The following is a 20051-nucleotide window of genomic DNA, read 5'->3' as shown; positions in this document are numbered from 1 at the left end:
ATCCAGTGCTGTGTTGATTTGAGGTCAGGAACCAGGAGCCTCCTCTGGGTCTCCCATGTGGGTGCAGGGTCCCAATGTCCCAGACTGTCCTTGACTGCCATCGTAGGCCACAAGCAGGGAGCTGGATGGGAAACAGTTCAGCCAGGATTAGAACTGGCGCCCATGTGGGATCCCGGTGTGTTCAAGGTGAGGACTTCAGTCACTAAGCTACCTTGCCTGGCCCACCTACACACAATTTTTTAAACTAAGATTTAGAAGATGGGAAATTACTTCCAAGTAAAATTGATGACTATGACCTGAATAGAGAACTCAGTGTATTCATTTGGACGTAACCCATTCATATGTGTTTTATTTTAGAAGTTATGAGGATCCCATGGAGAAAATAAGTTAGATTTGGAAAAAAAAAAAGTTGTTATGCTGGAGAAGGACAGAGCAGGAGTCAAATTGAATCATGCAATTATTGGCCATAGTTGGTTTCCTAAGGAGAAGGCAGTGTTCTAAGTGCAAAAACTTCACTGATTTGTTCACCTGCAAAGCAGAGTTTGGGAAATATCTGAGATGCTCACCATTTTGTTAGCAGTAGATGCAGGCAGTGGTTGAAGGTTCTCTTATCCTGCAGATGATATGCCAAGTGAAATGTGGACTTGGATCCCCCTCTGGAGGAAGGAAAGGAGCCCTCCCCTGTCATCTGGCAGCAAATGGTTTCTATCCTAAAGGTCAGAAATGAGAATAAAAAAGGTCGTCTAATCAAATTGACTTTTGGGATGACCCTTATGACGCACAGGTCTACACTCACAGAGGATCCAATGAGCCGCAATGGGCGGCTTCCCAAACCTCCCTGTCCTAAAGGCCCGGGGAGCTGCATCTTGGACATAGGCTAATAATGATGTGCAGCAAGAATTATAATGAGCACAGTAATTGTGTTTGCTTTATGAACACGGTAGTCTGAAAATCCCAAACCGCAAATAGTTTACATGTTATCATTAGGAAGCCAGCGAATCTGGAAAGCAACTTAAAAAATACCTATCCACCACTTAATTCTTTAAGTGGCTATTGAGTATTTAATGTATGCAGACACCATTCTTGACGACAGCAGCCCTTGCTGTCTTGTTGCGGACACACAGACATCAGAAGGAGCAATTGTAGACATCAGCTTGGGCTGTGTAGACGCCTTCTCCTGAAGAAACATTGTAAGATGAGTGACAGGCATGTTTTGGAATGTTTTAAAATGTCTATTTTTCCAGATAAATCCCAAAGCTTAGCTTTGCAGAACCTCTGGACTGGGCTATTTCTTAAATAAAATTCACTAATATCTAGATTGATGCTTTCAAACCCTTCTGACTAGGAAACATGTGGGACCCAATCGCTTGACCGTGTATGAAAGATATGAAACTTGACTTTCTTTTGTGATGTCAGTGATTTTGAGCCGGCATTGTTCATGTATTCATCCATCTGCAGATCCATCCACTCACCCTTTCATCCATATATCCATCGACCATCCATTCATCATCCATCCACACACCCATGCGTTTATCTATCCACTAATTGTAGGGAACATAGACATGGTCCCTTATTGGGTTTTCGTTTCTGTGAGGAAGACATCATTACACTCACTTGTAAGAAGCATGGTACACTACACTTTTGGCCATCCCTCACACTGGCCAGGGACCACACTGGCAGATGCCTGGCAAGTGTGAGAGACATGGCAGTCAGGGTCTGATAGCCTTTGTGACCAGCTCAGACAACTTGTCTACAGTGCATCCAGGAAGATGAGAATTGCCTGCACCCAACATATGTTCCGTGAGTGCCCATGACACTGCCTAAGATACTCCAGTGAGGCTGACCATCAGTTGTCCTGACTCTGGTCTTTCTGGCATGAGGACAGGTTGTCAGAACAGTAACTACAAAGTAAGTAATTACCTCCATCATACTAAGGCTACAAACGCATGTTTGACCCAAGAATCTAGTTTCACCCCGGTAGTTTTCAGGGCAAAGCAACTGCATTGATACAGATATTCTTGACATCTGAGTTAAGGCTGCAGAAGACCCCAATTTATTGGCTCAAATTGAGACTGTCCTCTTTGCTGACCTTTCTAAGCTATAAATAAGACACATACCTCCCCCTGCCCCAGTCAGTAAGAAACTCATATTCAGGATGGCCAGGATCTGAAACGGACCTCAGAGTCAATACACGGTCAATTGCAATATTGACAAATCCTGGTGGGGCTGTTCAGAGGTGACTGAATGCAGCAGGACTGAACACATTTCTTTTCCCTTGTTCTTTAAGAAAAGATGGGGCAGAATCTGTGAAAAGAAGCCTGTTAGCATGTTAAGTTGAGGCTCTTCATATTCATGTTTGTTGTAACCATAAAAGCAGCCAGCCTTTACTGAGTGTTCATTGTGAGCTAGGGACTGTTCTGGGATTACATATTGACTTATTTGAGTCCCATGGCCCTCTAATGCAGGTACTGGTCTGTTCTCCAGCTTGGAACACTAGCACAGGACAGTTCAGGATCTTGGCTCGAATCACAGAGCCCCATGACCTGGACTCTTGGCTAGTTCTCTGTTTTTTGGCCTCTCTTGTCGACATTTTGAAATACTATGGTGTTTCGATCCTAAAATCGGGTCATAAGTCTTCATTTTGATAGCCTACTTCTCTGCCCACATTTCATCTTAGACTGCAGGAGCCATTTCTTCAAACCATAGGCCTGAAACTGCTCTTGAACAATTTTCTCCTCTAGATTGTGCTACACAAAGTGTTTGTGAATAATCTAGAATCTTAGACAATATCTGGCTTAGTCTGTTTGGGATACTGTAACAAAAACACTGTAGACGAAGCAGAAATTGATTTCTTGGGACAGGTGTTTGGCCTGAGTGATTCAGGTGCCAATTGTGATGCACACTGCCCACATCCAAGTGCCTGAGTTTGATTCTCAGATTCAGTTCCTGGCTCCAGCTCCCAGTTCCAGTCCCCACCCGTGTAGACCCTAAGAGGCAGCAGGTAATATCTCAACTAGTTGGGTCCCTGCTGCTTACTGTGGGGGACCTGGATCATGTTTCTGGCTCTGGGCTGTCACCAAGCTTAGATCCAGCCCATTCAGGTGAGTGAGCCAGAAGATGAGAGTGTTTCTAGCTCTCTTTTTCTTAAAGCATAATAATAATGAAAAGTTATAACTTCCAGTTTCAGAGACTGAAACGTTAAAGATCTACATGCGAGTGGATTCAGTGCCTGCTGAGGACTCTGTCCCTGATTCGTAAGTGGCAGAAGGAGCAAGCACGCTCCCCTGGCCTCATTTGTAAGAGCGCCAATCCTGTTCCTAAGGGACCTAATCACTTTTCCCTCCCCCGCCTCCTCCAAATATCTTCTCCTTTGGGGTTTAGTATCCCAGCATATGAATTGGGGAGGGAAGGGAGTCACAAACACTTAGATTCAGCATTGTCTAATTTGACCCAGATAACTGAACTTTGGGAGAAGAATTGACCAATGCAATATGCCATTAGATGTGAGTTTGTCTTAGCCACCTAGATCAGAGGCTGAAAATAAAATCATCTGGAAAACCAAGAATTGGTACAGTGTAGTCACTTGGAGCTTTTGGTGAAGGATTTATCACTTCCTGGGTACCCCAAAATGATTTTAAGCAACTCATACAATTCAAATCTTTGTAAATTAAACCAGATTTAAAATATATGCTGGAAACAAGTTAGAAGAAGAGAGACACAGAGAGACCAGTTTATAGACCCAGCTGGTTACTCTGCACTTTGACCTCAAGTTGGCACTGAATATTATGCAAGCAGTGGCAGGTGGATCAGAAAGTGGCAAAAGAATGGCAAGGCACAGAGCCCATTGTTGAGCTTTGGTTCTCATGATCACATTTCCACATGTGCTTTATTCCCACAATGGAGCAAGGTGGTAGGTGGCATTGTCTGCATACATGTCACAGTAAGTGGTAAATCCAGGATTTGAGCATTATTTCATTTTAGGCTTAAGTCATGTTATTCTTACCCAATAAAGTGACATTTATGGTTTGTCTGGAAACATCTAATTTTTCTTGGAGGATTCTCCCCAACTCATGAATCCTTGTAAGAATAATATTGCATAATAAGTATAGAATAACATACTATAATTAATGCTTATAGAAGAATATGGTTGAGTGCGTGAATTACAACATGAAAGATACTGTTTATCTTTTTGTAAGGTATAGAAATATTTTCTGCAAATTTATATATTAACCTCCCTAAAAAAAAAAAAATCAACCCATGCCGAAGCATCACCATTCAGTGCAAGACATTTGGGCAAAGTCCTATAAATTTAATATTTAATGTTTTTCTTTTATACTTTAACTTCCCAAATGAAGTCTAGCTCTTTTTGCTTATCTTTACTTCTTCATCCACCATTTTCTTCTGTACTCACTAAAATGTACGTTGCCTCTCCTGATTCTGTCCAGGGTCAACAAAGAGGTATTAATTGCAGTCCAATGAAAATTTGCATTCCATTTGTTTAAAGTGTCTCAGTAGCATTGAACATTGTTGACCACCTGTTCTGTCTTTCCAAGCGCTATAAGTGAGCGTCTCAGCCAAGAGCATACATCTTGAAGATAAGCCGTTTCTGCCTGTGGAGCCAGAGGCTGCTGTAAAGAGCAAAGAATCTTACAGATTTTTAACCATTTCTGGGTCATGCAGTAGGAAACACTTTTGTGTATCTTTAAATGCAGCATTGAACAACTTTTCACATTTGTGAAGATTTGACAGGGAAGAAAGGAAAGTACATATATGTAAAGATTAGGCATTTGTAGCTATTCTCAGTTGAATGTTCATCAGGAGGACAGATCTCTAAAATTTTCATAGAAGTCAGTGTGAAGTAAGATTCATTTTACAAAACACATGTTATCAACAGTTGGTAGGGGTATATTAGTTTTGTATACATGGAAGTCACATGAGGAAAAGATGATTGATTATATAACACGAATTACGTTCTGTTCGGATGCACATGAGACACATTCCTGTTTTAAGGAATAAATGTTTTTCTCCTTTTCATACAATTTGTTCCTGAGAAACTCTATCAGAACTTAAATCTTATTTTCTTATGAGACTCAGATTTTTCATTTTTAGTTAAGGATTCAGCATTAGAAAATTAAAGCTAATAATGGTAGTAAAGTCGAGCTGGTACTTTTAAACTCCTATGGCCACTTAATAAAACGAGGCCCTAAATTGTTGTGAAAAGAAGACAGATTTAGCTTAGCTAAATTAGATTTCTGCTAGATGAGAAAGTCCTGAGGTCCTATTGCAAGGGTAAAGTCGATGTATTGCATGTTTCTCTGTTACATTTACATTCATCGATTCACATTTAGTTCTAATAACCAAGAAGATGATAGCATAAAAAATAAACTTTACATAATATGAATTTCACATGCTTACAAATAATGTGTCCACTAAGGTAAATATAAGATAAACATGGCCTGGGTTTCTTTACAGAGTGAACTAGGAAATTGGAAGTAAATCTTCATTTTATTTTTGTAAGTTTCCTTTTATCTGCCATTAATTTCAAAATAATTTTATTTCTTTATAGTAGTGTTTCATAATGATTTTTATTTTAAAAAATTAACAAATATTATGAGAATTGTGTATTTGTATGGGGTACTTTGTAATGTTTTGTGATATATATAGTGTAATATCCAGTCAAGCTAAACATATTTATCCTTTCACAATCCAAAATCTTGGCCCTGGTGCAATGGCTCAGTGGGCCAACTGGGACAAGAACCAGTGTCCTTGCCTTGCGTACACTGGATCCCATATGGGCATCAGTTCCTGTCCTGGCTGCTCCACTTCCCATCCAGTTCCCTGCTTGTGGCCTGGGAAGGCTGTGAAGGATGGCTCAAAGTCTTGGGACCCTGCATCTGCGTGGGAGACCTAGAAGAGGATCCTTGCTCCTAGTTTCAGATTGGCTCAGCTCTGGCCATTCTGGCCATTTGGGGAATGAACCAACAGGTGAAAGATCTTTTGCTCTCATCTGTAGATCTGATCTGCTTTTCCAATAAAAGTAAACAAATCTTAAAAAAAATCCCAAACTCCAAATCTCTTGTAGGTTTTCCAAAAAGACTTGAAAAAAAAATTAAAACACAGCGTTACAGAACAAAAGGAGGAAAGAGAGAGACATGGCTCCAATGAACAGGGCTTGGCCAGGTCAAAGCCGGGGTTCTGAACCTCCTCCAGAGTCTCCTACATGGGTGGAGGGGTCAAGAAATTGGGCCATCTTCTGTTTTCCCAGGTGCATTAGCAGGAAGTTATACTGGAGGGCAATTGGGGCTTGTATGGTGTCTGCATCACAGATGCCTCTTAACCTGTTGTATCACAGGCCTCTTCTATTTTTTTTAATAGAGAAATACACAATGCATTGACATTATCTGACCTCAGGACTTTCTTGTCTAGCTCTAATCTAGTACCTGCCAATCAACCTCTGGCTACTTCTGTCTCAGCCTCTGATAAGTACCATTGTATTTTTAACTTCTATGAGATCACGTATTACTTAAATCCTACATGTGAGTGAGATCATTTGATATTTGTCTTTCTGTGTTTGGCTTATTTCACTTAGCATAGTGATTCCAATTCCGTCTATGTTGCTACCAATAATGATTTCATCTTTCATGTGGCCGAGTAACGTTCATTGAGCGTGTCATGGTTTCTTTATCCAGTCGCTGCATGTCTTGGCTGTTGTGAATAGTGCGAGGATAGACAGTGAAGTTGCAGATGTCTCTTCCACGCACTGATTTCACTTCCCTTGTATATACACTCAGCAGTGGGATTGCCGAATCACGTAACAGTTCTAGTTTTAGTGTTTTGAGCAACCGCCACGTTGTTTTTTCAATGTCTTTTCTAATTTACATTTTCATCCACAGAGTGCTGGGGTTTCCTTTTCTCCACATCCTCCCCTCCGCTTGTTATCTTTTGTCTTTTTGACAATAGCCAGACTTGCAGAGGGAGGTAATATCTCATTGTGGGTTTTAATTTGCATCTCCCTGATGAGTGATATGGAGCCTTTTTTCTGCGACCACACTTGCTGGTTGTGTGTTTGGCTTTTTGAGAAGAATTTATTTAGACCTCCTGCCCATTTTTAGGTTTAACTATTTGGTTTTCTGCTCATAAGATGTGTGAGTTCCTTAAATATACTGTATGTTAACTCCTTGTCAGATGTAGCGCTTGCAAATGCTTTTTCCTATTGCTATAGTTGTATCTACACTCTGTGGATTATTTCTTTTGCTCTTTAGTTGGATGAAAGCTCCTTTGTCTATTTTTGCTTTTGCTTTCTGAGCTTTTGGAGGTCTGAGAATCCTCATGCATTGCAGTATCCCAAGTGTTTTCTTTGTATTTTTCCTTCTAGTAGTTTCAGAGTCTCAGATCTCACATTTAGCTCTTTACTCCATTTTTGAGGTCATTTTTGTACATAATGGGGAGATGAGGGTTTCATTTCATTCATCGACAGTTGCATATAGATTTTCCCCAATTTTTTTTAAATTAAAAAGACTCCTTTGTCTAGTGCATGTTCATAATACTTTTGTCAAAAATCAGTCCATTGTAAATGTGTGGCTTTACTTCCAGGTCTCTATTCTGTTCTCTTAGTTTATGGCTCTGTTTCTATGCCAATGACATGCTGTTTTAATTACTATGACTATGTAACATATTTTAAAGTCAAGTTGTATAGTGCCTCTTACTTTGTACTCAGGATCACTGTTGGAAATTTGCCTTTTTTGTTGTTGTTCTTTTGTACAAATATTAGTAATTTTTTTCTAGTACTGTGAAAAATGTTGAGATTTCGATAGAGATTACATTGAATCTATAACTCCCTTTTGGTAGTATGCTCACAAGAAATTCATCTCACCGTTAAGAATATTCATTGGCAGAAAGCAAAAAGATAGAGCAAGGTATTTCATACAAATGGAACCCTGAAGAAAGCAGAAGTATCCATATTTCTATCAAATAAAATAGATTTTAAGGTCACAAGCAGGAACAAGACCACAAAGGTCATTATGTGATATTAAGGGGCTCAATCCAGCAAAAGGAGTAACACTTATATTTATGTACCCAATATTAGAGCACAAAATACATAAGACAGTGGCCAGATTTGTGACATAGCGAATAAATCTACCATCTATGACACTGTCATCTCCTATAGGTACCACCTCAAGTCCCAGCTGCTCCACTTCTGATATAGCTCCCTGCTAGCAGGCTGCAAAAAGCAGTGGAGGATGGCCCAGCTGCTTAGGGACCCTGACACCCATTTGGGGGATCTGAAAGAAGCTCCTAGCTCCTGGCTTCAGCCTGGCCCAATGGTGGCTGTTGTGGTCATTTGGGGAGTAAACCAGCAGATAGAAGATCCTGTCTTTCCTTCTCTCGGTGTGTAACTCTGATTTCAAAATAAACAAACAGATATTTAGAGAAGTACTTAAAATAAATATTAATGGACCTAAAGGGAGGCATAGACACTAATGTAATCATATATGGGAGTAGTTTCAGAAATATCTCTTCTGGGCAGAAAATCAACGAAAAGCAGTAGAATTAAATTGCAGCTAAGATCAATTGGACCTAAGAGACATCTAAAGAAGTTTCATCCAACAACTGCAGAGAACATTTTTTAAAAATTGGAAAGTCAGATTTACAAAGAGAAGGAAAGGCAGAGAAAAAGATTGGTTGGTTCATTCCCCAAATGACCGCAGTGGCTAGAGCTGTGCTGATAGGAGGCCGGGAGCCAGGAGCTTCCTCAGGATCAGAATCCCAAGACTTTTTCTTTTCTGGGCCATAATCAGGGGGCTGAATGGGAAGTGGAGTAGCTGGGACAAGAACCACTGTCTATATAGGATGCTGGCACTTGCGGGTGAAAGATGAGCTAGTTGAGCCATTAGGCTATCCCCAAAATACACATTCTCAACAGCACATGAACCACTTTTCAGGCTGGATCTCATGGGAGATCTTTCTCTGTCTCTCCTTCTCTCTGTAAATGTCTTTCCAATAAAAAATAAATCTTTAAAAAAATAAATAGATCTCATAGGAGGCCACAAATCAAGTTTCAGCATATTTGAAAGAATAGAAATGATACTGAGTATCTTTTCTGACTACAGTGCAATAATTGGCATCACTAACAAAAAATTTTTGCAAGGTATACAAATACATGGAAATTAAGCAGCTTACCCCTGAGCAGTCTGTACATCAAGGAAGAACTCAGAAGGCAATTTAAACATTTTTATAAATGAATGAAAATGAAAGCACAGCATATTGAACCTATGGCAGTACTTTATGGTAATAAATGCCTGAGTCAGAAAAAAAAAGAAAGCAAGATCTCAAATAACTTATCACAGTACCTCATTCAGACAGAAAAACAAGAACAGATTAAGCCAGAAATTGGTGGAAAAAAGAGAATTAAACTCAGAATCCAGATAAATGATCCCAAAACAAACAGCAACAAAAACAAATAACAGAGCAAACCAACGAAACCAAGAGTGAGGAGAGTTTGTTCTTGGTTCATGTGCTGTCAACAGAGAGGTGCATCCTAGGTCTGTCTCTTCCTTCCCGTGCCACTTCAGGGTGTGACAGCCTTACACCCACAGAAATAATCAAATAAGCAAGGTGTGTACAACAAAATACACATTATAGATCTTTTTAGCAGCTTGAACACAAGTTGCAGAGGAATTGCCCCTTCAGTCTGGATGGACCACGGTTGCTGTAGGTTTCTTTTCTCATTTCCCAAGTTATTTTCCCCAGCACTAATCTTGTATTTGTGCGGTTTACTCCACGGACATTGCTTCACCCTTACAACAAAACTTGCCACCTTTCCTTTTTGGAACACTGGGACATGCCTGTTTCATTGCCCAGTGTGCTTCCACCATGGCTTTCAACAATCTGCATGGGTCCCATCCACGTAACCTGAATATAACATAGACAGGGAAAGAGAAGCTATGAATATGTCTCTGTAGTGCCAGCAGCCTGTCCACCGGCACCGGGGTTTCGGCAGTGGAGTCATGGTGGAGATTCTGACTCACTTCCAGGTTCAGAACACAGTAAAACCACGGAGAGCTTCCATGCAGATTGTTTTTCTTTGAAACAGCTTCTTTAATGATTTGTTCACATTGCCAGAGTAGCAAATAACATCTCCAGTGAAATCATGGGTATTCAGAGTACAAAAAGAAATACCTTTAACAGTTGAAACTGCTGCTTTCAAATTTAATTAAGCAAGAAACCTCCAAACCAGAGTGTGTCACCCAGCCCTGACAATGAAATAGCTTGGCTCTGAAAGAGCTACAGGTGTTGAGCAAAGAGTTCCAGATGAAAGGCTGTGCTTTCTCTGTAGACACCTGTGTCTGCGGAAGGCAGCTGCCTCTGATGACAAATCACATTTGAAGTATAATTTCATATGATCAAAATAGACATGATAATAAAGCAAGAATTCTTATAGAATGAAGGCATGAACAACACAACTGCTTTTCAATATCTATATTTTTAAAAGATTTGTTTTTTTTTTAATTTGAAAGTCAGATTTTTTGTTTGTTTGTTTTAACAAAGAGAGAAGGAGAAAGAAAGGTCCTCTATCTGCTGGTTCACTCCCCAAAAGACCACGTTGGCCAGAGCTGAGCTGATCCAAAGCTGGAAAGCAGGAGCTTCTGGGTCTCCCACGTGAGTGCAAGGACTTGGCCCATCCTCCGCTGCTTTCCCAGGAGCAGGATGGAAAGTGGAAGAGCTGGGACTCAAACCAGCACCCACAGGGGATGCCAATGCCATGGGGCAGAGAATCAGCATGCTGTGCCACTATGCTGGGCCCCCCTCAATGTAGTTTTTAATCAAGCAGTTTAGGAATATATAATAATGAAGAAAGTCTTCAGGAATTCATGACCACTCTTGCGTTTTGAATGGACTGTTTATGATAGACCATGCAATCTCTTTCTTTTAACATTGCATTAGTGTACATATAAATGATTTAAGTAGAAACTACTGGAGATAACATTTAAAAGGGCAGCATGATGTAATGAAAAGAACATTAGATTCATTAGATTCTTGAGATAAAATTATCTGAAATATGCTTATTCCTTGAAGGAATCTGAACTGTAGATGGATAACCCTTGTATTGTAGCAGAATACTCGGGCAGTGGCGTTCCAAAAGGAATGGGCCTTAATTAGCGTAGGGTTGTCCTTTCTGTCTGTATTTATAGGTCATTGAAATTGCTGCATTGTGTTAAAAAAAAAATCTCATGAATTCTTTTGAAGAAAACCAAGCCATTCTCTAAGGATGTTTGTGAAAGATAGCAGTAATATCAGTTAGCTAGGGTCATTTAAACAAAAAAATTTTTTAAAGATTTATTTATTTATTGGAAAGTCAGATATACAGAGAGGAAGAGAGACAGAAAGGAAGATCTTCCGTCCGATGATTCACTCCCCAAATGAGCGCAATGGCTGATGCTATGCTGATCCAAAGCCAGGATCCAGGAACTTCTTCCAGGTCTCCCACGTGGGTACAGGGTCCCAAAGCGTTGGGCCGTCCTCAACTGCTTTCCCAGGCTACAAGCAGGGGGCTGGATGGGAAGCGGGGCCACTGGGATTAGAACCGGTGCTCATATGGGATCCTGGTGCATTCAAGGCGAGGACTTTAGCCACTAGGCCACGCCGCTGGGCCCTAGCTAGGATCATTTTTATCTGCCTTTGCTTTTCTTTTTTCTTTTTAAATTACATTTGTATCTCCCCAAGTCTGATGTCCCAGATACTTATAATTTTTTTTTTTAAGTTAGGTTGTAAGGCCGACTTGCCAGGGATTGACTTTAGGAACGTGTAGGAAGCTTCCCAGTTTTCTTGGTACCAAGCTGGCTTGGGGCAGGGGCAGATCGATCCCAGAACAGGCAGGTTCTGCTGACAGGGAGCATCTCGGCAGGGAAGCCTGATGACCAGAAAGGCAGTCGACTCAAGGACCTACATGCATGGAAGGAAGACACTTAGGGAGGCCAGCCCCAGCGGCAGTCCAGGTTCCCACGTGGAAGCCAAGCTGCAGGAGTCTGAGAAGACCAAGATGCTCCAAGACGAATAGCAAGAACCTGAGCTGGCAGCATTGGGGCCCAGGTATGGCTAGGCCCTTAGGGACCAGTGCATGACCACTGTCATGTCATTCTACAGGTTCCACCCAAAATAGGTCCAGGTTGTCCCCAGGCTTAATAACCAACAGATCCAGAACTCCACCAATGGCACATCAGATGCCATTTTGTACAGTGTGGTAAAGACAGACTGGAGGGACAACAGTGATCTGTGCATGTGCTGAGCTGGGAGTGAACTCACTTCCAGCTCTGTACATTGTACTGGTCCCACAGGGAGAATAATGAAGACTTTGGCATCCTATGGGTCAATAGGTACAGGTGGCCTTCAGACCTAACGGCCAGCAGATTCCAGCAAGATGAGCATCACCAACAACTTGATTATTTAGAACACCTGGTGTCCCTAATCCCGAGAACTGCTTGAACCGGAAGTGGGAGAAAGGTTGTACAGACAATGGTGTAGCCACAGCACAGGGTCACAGGAGGTGGAGAGTGTTGTGCCTGGAGCTGGGGCTATAGAGACCGTGATGGAAGCCTAACACTAGAGTCCAGACTTGAAACTCACTGGAGGGAGTGGCACAAGTGACTGTAAAAAAAGACCCAGGTACCAAATTCAATAAGTAAAATTGAATTGTAGACCTGTGGGTCACACATCTTAGAAAACTTCCCTAAGGAGAAGAATCTGCTAACCAGATGTACAATGACCAAAAGCAAAAGAAGAGACAGAAGCAGAATGAATATTACTGGTGGAGTCATTCTTCAAATGCCCTAAATCCCAGCATACATTTCCTCAACTTGGCTGTGATTTGAGAAACCATAGCATCAGATACACCAGTGCCCCGTGCACCTGTCACAAACAGGCAGTACCTGCCTTGAAGTACCATAAGCAGAGATTCTGCCATTGACAGGGTGTGCATTTGGTATTTCTAAAATCCAAATTTCCATGGCCAGAAAATAACAAACTCATGTTTCTGACTTCCATGCCAATGGGCTAATTCTTTCCTTAAACACTTTCTGCTCTATGTTGGCATATGAAGGTATCTATTTTCATATAAGGAGCTGGGCTCAGAAGACGTTTGCATAGGTACCTGACTTTAAGAAATGAAGGCTTTATTTTGAATAGACTTTATTGAAAAAAAAAGTTGATGAATGGATTTATTTTTCTTCCCTTTTTTCGCTCCAGTCCTAATTTCATTCACCCCTTAATAGTCTCATTCTGACCTTGAACTAAGGCAGACACAAATGAATTAGCCACCTCCATCAGCAGTATGGTTTGCGTAGGCTGCGTGTGACCCCTTGTGTACCTCCAGGCCTGAGCACAAGGTATGCTTCCCAGAACACAGCTCAGGAAAAGTGGGTAGGCAGTTCCTACCCCAAGGTGACCTTGCTAGCTGCATTGAGGGCTGACGTGCTGTGCTGTGTGTCGCCAGGGTTTCCCCAGTTCCTCTTGATGTCTGCTGCTATGGAACCAACAGAGAGCGTTTCATCACATTTGGTGCTGTGGGTCCCTCTAATCTGTGCCATTTAGCAGTAGACTGCTTAATAATATACAGCAGCTGCTGACTGAGTCCAAGATGACTGGAGTGATATTTATAGCTTATTGATTGCATACTTCTTTTGTGTATGGTTGTTACTCAGTAAATATTGATTGATGAAGTTTCCCAGAGCCCTGGGATGCATTCTCTGCAGCTCCCAGCATTCTTTTTATGTACATAGGGGAGAAACTTGGGGTGGTGGAAGGAGGCACCTAATAATGTTGTTGTTGGCCTTTGGGGCTGCTACTGCTGTTATTACGACATAAGGACCTACTGTTGGTTGTGGGGTGGATAAGCCCTTTTCATATCATTTGCCTTTCACATCCTAATGCTGACTGTGACCTAACTCACTCAGCTGAGATTTGGAGGTACGTTTGCCCTCGTGATCGGGAGGTATGTTGCTAAGCAACTACCTCAGTAATTGGGAAATGCTACATATGATTTGATTTGAGTTACATGCAAAAATTTGTAACTGGTTTTTCTCCTCATTATTGGACAGATCATTATTATTGGGCTTTGTTTTGCCCAAATGAGATAAAATAATTGCTGTTATTAACCCAAGTGCGCCGTAGGATGTGGTGGAGTGACCATAGGTATAGAAGACAGAGAATGCGAATCTTTGTCCCGGGTGATAGAACCATCAGGCCCATGGCTTTGGGGAAATCCAGGTAACCGCCAAGCTTTGGTTTCTTTTAAGCTGGATTTGCAGCATGGGCACCTTCTCTGCCCGCCTCACAGGAGCAGCTGAAGGGTGGATGTGATGATATGTAGGCAGTGCTTTTAGGACAAACAAGCCTCTAAAGGACTAGGGATTATCTCAAGCTCCAGACCACTGAATCCTGGGACTTGGCGCCTGTTGGCATCACTCTAAAGGCTCTTCCTGGCCTTTCAGCCAGGCAGACAGCTATGGGGCAGGTCTGAGGGCTGCAAAAGAAAGCAAACCCAAGGAGTTAACAATTCGGTGAGGGAGGCAATAAGAGGCGAGACCACACCACGGAACGGTATCTCAACAAGGCTTAAGACACAGCCCATCAGCCTAGCACGACAGGGGGAAAACACAGTGATGCCTGGGGGCTGAATTAGAGGATGAGGGCAACTTCCGCAAGTCATGAAGCAAAGGTACATTTTTCTTTCAGGAAGGATAGATGTACAGCTATTATCACAATGGGTTAACCTTGTGATTTCACTTGTAAAAAATCAATCCATCTTCTGATTATAACTGTGTTTTCAACACAATATGGCTGGAGGTTAACAGTCAGCCACAACCTGCCTCCTGGCAGTAAACATTTTATTTGGAGTCATGTCATGAATGATCTCCCTGCACTAATGAAATGGGTCACTGACATGAAATTCAGAAAAACTCCAAGACCCATATGCTTTCCTGTCTCCGGAGACATGGAAATGTCCTCCTCAACTGCCAATTAGAAAATGAGAAGGTGAAATGGAGGGGTGGGGTGGGGGAGGGGAAGTGCTCTCATTCCCCATTTGGGGAAATTCCAAAATGACACACATACTGCTTGGCAGTGCCAGGATATTTATGCATAGGAGTGCTTTCAACATAAAGCATAACCAATGTCTGCCACGCGTGCATAGAAATCTCTGCTTGAGACCACAGGTTTTAGTGTATTATCTGTTTTATTATCTTCTCTTCCCTGTGTCATTGGCCCCATGGACATCTTAAGAACGGCTGTGATCTGCCATGTCACTGCTCATTACCGGACAGTCTTAATCCTCAGAGCATTGAAATGTTTCTATTAAGTCGCCTAAGCCGTGCTAGCCCGCGACAGCCCAGGTCCTTTTCATGTTATGCTGCTGCTTGGCATGCCCTTTACCTGCTGGTAGTGGAGTCTGCGGCCACCACCCCCTTCTGCATCAGAACCCATTCTGTGCAGCTGGTGCAGCACGTAGAGATCTTACCCATCCATTGCCTGGGTTGGCTTTAGTGGAGCTTGGATGACCTCCTGAATTTTTAGAAACTTTTTACTTATTTCTCTAAGCATCCCATACTCAAGCACCCCTTAGACAAGATGAAAAATTCTTGGGAGATGGTTAATACCACACAGGATAGAAAACTGTGAAAAGGATAGAGGTCCTTGGGTAGTCACTGATCTTCCTGCCTGTTCCCCAAGGAAGGTTCTGTCCTCCACAAAGCTGATCATTCGGAAAAGGTTGTTTGATCAATATTTTAACAAGCCCTAGCCACTAAGTATGTTCAACTCTAAATTAATTCTCTTGAGAGGCACTTAGAAAGAGTTTTTTTTTTTTTTTTTTAATTTAAAAACGTACAATGCTAGAAATCCAGAATGATAGTTGGGCAATCACACAGATGCACACACAGAAAAAAAAGCAACCAAAAGACCTCACATAAATTCTCCCTGTAATGTATATACAGGCACCTAAGACTTTTCTTGCACTTGAACCAGGTCAGCCAGGTTAGGAATCTAACCCACTTTTTCACAAGGGGGTCAATCTGCCCAATAAGAACAAATACCTGTTCCGTGGGATGATTGTGGCCACTATACGTTGATACTGGGGTGTAAATCTCATCTTAATGATGTCTTAGAAAAACTATTTTCTGTGTGAGAGGAGTAAAGATAGGAGAGAAAGGGCTAGAAGCTCGAGGGGAGGACCGAGCTCTCTTGTTGTAAATTCTTGCTAAGTACAAACGATTGCTCTTTTCCCGGCAGCCTGATAATGCTTAGCATGGCGCCACTTTCTTTATAGGTGTTCAGTAAATATTAATTTCATCCTGCTAGGGAGACTATCTTTTTCCTTGAAATAAGGCACAGAGAATTAAATGAAGCTAATGGATATTTAAAGATGTATGCTGGGATGAATAGCTGTAGGAAACACATGATCCTATCCTTGCTAAGAACAAGACAAGTAAATATTGCTTTTAATAGCTTTTTAGGTTCTTCTTTTTTTCTATTTTTTTCTTTACTATTTGAAATCTTACATATTAAACAACTCAGTCATGTCTTCTTTTCCTTCCTGTGAAGGAAAGCACTTGTAAGGTGTTAATTACACAAAACACACTTTTCACCAAAATGTCTTTACCTTTTCAATTCATGACTGCCTCTCCTTTATGTCTCTGAATAATACAATTATATATGAATGATTTCTAAGCCTTAACCTCCCCATGTTTGTGTGTCATTGAAGCTCTGTATCACATCCGACCTCTGAGAAATTAGAATATGCAGAGTGGAGATCCAACAGCCAGGTGCAGTGATATCCAAATTAAAATTAAATGATATTCTGGAAGGTATGGCTATAAAAACATGATTTTCTAACAATTCTGGAGTTCTCTTCACATACTTACTTTGTAAGCATCATTTAAGGAGAAAATAATATTGAACATGTGCCACGACTGTTTTTCCCCCCTGAACCCTGAAGAGGCTTCCATGGGTAGACTCAAGACTCCAGGAATCGTGGCTGAAGCTGTGCATTGGCAGGTGTTCTGAAACCACTGCCTTTCAAACTGCATACACCCTCCTCCCCAACAGGTCTTGTTCCTGGCTTTCTGTGCACTATTTGGATACATCCAGGGATGGAAGGATCACTTTTTAATGAAGCTGACCCATCACTAATGGGTTACTCCAGCTTTGAGAAATATGTCCCTTTATAATTAGAAACCCAAACATGCCTTTTCCACTTTACCTACGGTTTGGCTTCAGTAGCTTTGCTTTGCAAATTTGACCCCTCCTCATAGATGATGTGGTGATGAATGGGGCACATGGATCTGGTCCTAAATGCCTCATCTAGCAGACTGTCCCAGTGCCCACTGGGGTTCCAGAAGAGAAAGCTTGAAGTAGCCCCTGACTCTGTTCTCCTTTTCTCCCTCCAGAGCTGCCCAGAAGTTAAATCTGTCTTCCAAAAAGAAGAAACATCGCCCGTCTGCCTCAGCACTGTCCCAGCCACCCCCCTTCGCCACCAGCTTCAGTGGGATTCTGCAGACTGCCCCACCACCTGCCCCACCCTGCCTGCTGCGGGCTGTGACCAAGGTGAAGGACACCCCAGGCCTTGGCAAGGTAGGCATGGTTGGTAGTCTCCCCATCCAGCCTGGGTGCTGGTTCAGGGCTTGAGGTTGTTGGCAAAAAAGGACATGAATGCTCTGGTTTGTTCAAGAATGTTCTTGGAGGGGGGAAAAAAAAGTGACAAAAAAAATTCATTTGTAAATACAGAGCTGATCCCCTTTAACCGCAGTTTCAGTTCCCAAGGGTAAGCAACTGGTTTGGAAATAGGAAATGGAAGATTCCAGAAAGAAACAGTTTGTAAGCTTTTATTTATTTGTTTTTATTTTTATTTTTTTAGTTTTAAAGCAAGATTTATTAGAAAAGTTGAGAAGAGAGGCTCCCATCCTAGTGACAGGAGGGGGCGCTGAGATAGGAAGGACCCTTACCCCCTGCCATAGTGGCAGGAGGACAGGTGAAAAAGAATACCGATATTAATGGTGGGGAAAGCATCTTTTAAAGGTTTCCCTCAAAGATGTTTCTCCATAAACAAAGAAAATTCCTGGTTTCCACGGTACCTGGCCTTGGGACAAAAGGCCAGAAAGGTGTCTCTGGCCAACTTCCTTGGTCCCTTTCTAATGATAAAGGGGCCAGTCTGAAGCCCTCCCCCTTGGCACTGGCTGGAGACAGAATGGGGCTGAGGCTTCAGGTGGGGAATTGATGTGTTAATGCCGCCCTTGTCTCCTGATATGTTAAAATATGCACTTGTCTCAGGAGAGATGTGCTCTGGTGAACCCAAGACAAGGTGGGGGATTTTATATTTAAGAAAAAAATGACTTGGCAGTTAGAATACCCGCATAAGCTTTTATTGCAGAGTACGGTTGCAATTATTATTTTATTATTATGCTAATATTTTGTTGTGCCTAATTTATACAGTAAATTTTATCATAGATGTATATGGGGAGGAACAAGCATACCAGGGGTAGATTTCTGCACAACTTGTGGTTTCAGGCATCCATGGGCCATCTCGGACCGTATCTTCCTTGGAGATGGGAAAGTTTTCTTTGATTGCATATGCCATGCAGTCAATGAAGACATTCCAGTGACTGGCGACCTGTTTTGATTTCCACCGGAGACAGACAGCTCTGCAGTGTTTGAGCATAATGTCACCATATAATCCTGAGACAAAGACACAAACAAAACTAGGTCAGCAGCAGAGACAGGGGAACCGAGAAGAGGAAGGATACACAAGGTGCTCTCTGACCACTCCTTGGCCTTCCCATTTTTGCCTCCCCTTCAGAGATACCCAGACTTCTGCCTTTGAGTCCAACCATCCTTGGCATGCATTTTCAGTAGCACCTCTCTCACCGTGAAATGCCACCTCATGAGCGGTTGGAGACATTTAGAGACAGAGGAACAATGTGACAGGTTGTCACTCGACTCTTTGAAACACCTTGATTACTAAGTGTGGTCTCTGATTTCTCCCTGCTGAGATAAACTTTCTGAATGAAGCCATCGAGGGTGTAGTCTAAAATCGGTAAATAATGGAGACCTGTACAACCTTTAGGTAAAGAAGCAGGTGGTGGTTTTCTTATTTTCATGAGACGTAGAACGGCACACAGTGTTGCATTCCTCTTCTGAGCTCCCGGGGACAAGTGTGGACATGGTAGGCCTCTGAAGACAGTGCTTCTGCTCACTAAGTCAGCTCTGTCCAACACGCATCAAAATGAGCCACAGCAGAAACCATCTTCCTGCATCAGAAATGCTGGCTCCATCCCATTCCTAAAAATGGTCAATGTGTGCACCTCTAGGTAGGTGGGGCCGCAAGCAAAGGCCTCCTGTCTCCTACTTCCTGGTCCTTAGCCTCCCCCCAGGACATCAGAGCATTAAGGCTAGCAGTCCAGGTGGTAGCCCAAACATCCCCAGCCAGCAGGAAGAGATAGTACTTATGTAAACATAGCAAAGGGCAGTGGATGCTGGGGCAGCTTGAATTGTATGATGATCCATAGGTGGTGACCAGGTGTGAGGGGCCTTATAGTAAATAATTATTGAACTACAGTTTACAAGCCGACTTAAAAAAAAAAATTAAAGATATTATCCCTCTCGCCTACTTGTGGTCCAAAATGTGATCCCAAGTCCTGATTTTTCCTGCACTTTAGTCCTACCTTCACTCCCGACTCCAGCTTCCTGCCGTCACAGACCCAGGAGATGACCCAAGGAGGTGCATTCCTGCCACCTCTGTGGGGGGACCCAGACGGAATTCTTGGCTCTTGCCTTAATCCTGGTACAGCTGCAGCTGATGCAGGCACAGGGAGAGCAAACCAGCAAAGGGGAGAAACCCCTCATTGCCTGTCTCTGCCCACCCTCTCAGCTTTTTAAATATAAAAATAAAACAGAGGCTCTGGTTCTCAAAGTGCCAGCAGGTTTTTTCACTCTGACACATCATATAGCTGCTGAACCGCCTGACCCAACCTGGCAACCATCTGCCCAGACCCCTGCTTCCCTGC

General features: G+C 42.3%; 1 protein-coding gene across 1 annotated transcript in view; it reads left to right on the top strand.

Annotated features, from left to right (window-relative positions):
• KIF26B (kinesin family member 26B) overlaps positions 1 to 20051 on the top strand; it is a 413315-nt gene that overhangs the window by 287385 nt on the left and 105879 nt on the right. Inside the window, exon 5 of the mRNA XM_040968150.1 lies at positions 17439 to 17622. Within this exon, the coding sequence (XP_040824084.1) occupies positions 17439 to 17622 (184 nt within the window). The remainder of the gene's footprint in view (positions 1 to 17438; positions 17623 to 20051) is intronic.

The sequence above is a fragment of the Ochotona curzoniae genome, unplaced genomic scaffold (assembly GCF_017591425.1).
Source record: "Ochotona curzoniae isolate NIBS_2020 unplaced genomic scaffold, NIBS_Ocur_1.0 scaffold_4683, whole genome shotgun sequence".
Lineage (NCBI taxonomy): Eukaryota > Metazoa > Chordata > Mammalia > Lagomorpha > Ochotonidae > Ochotona > Ochotona curzoniae.
This window is presented reverse-complemented; position numbering and strand designations above follow the sequence as displayed.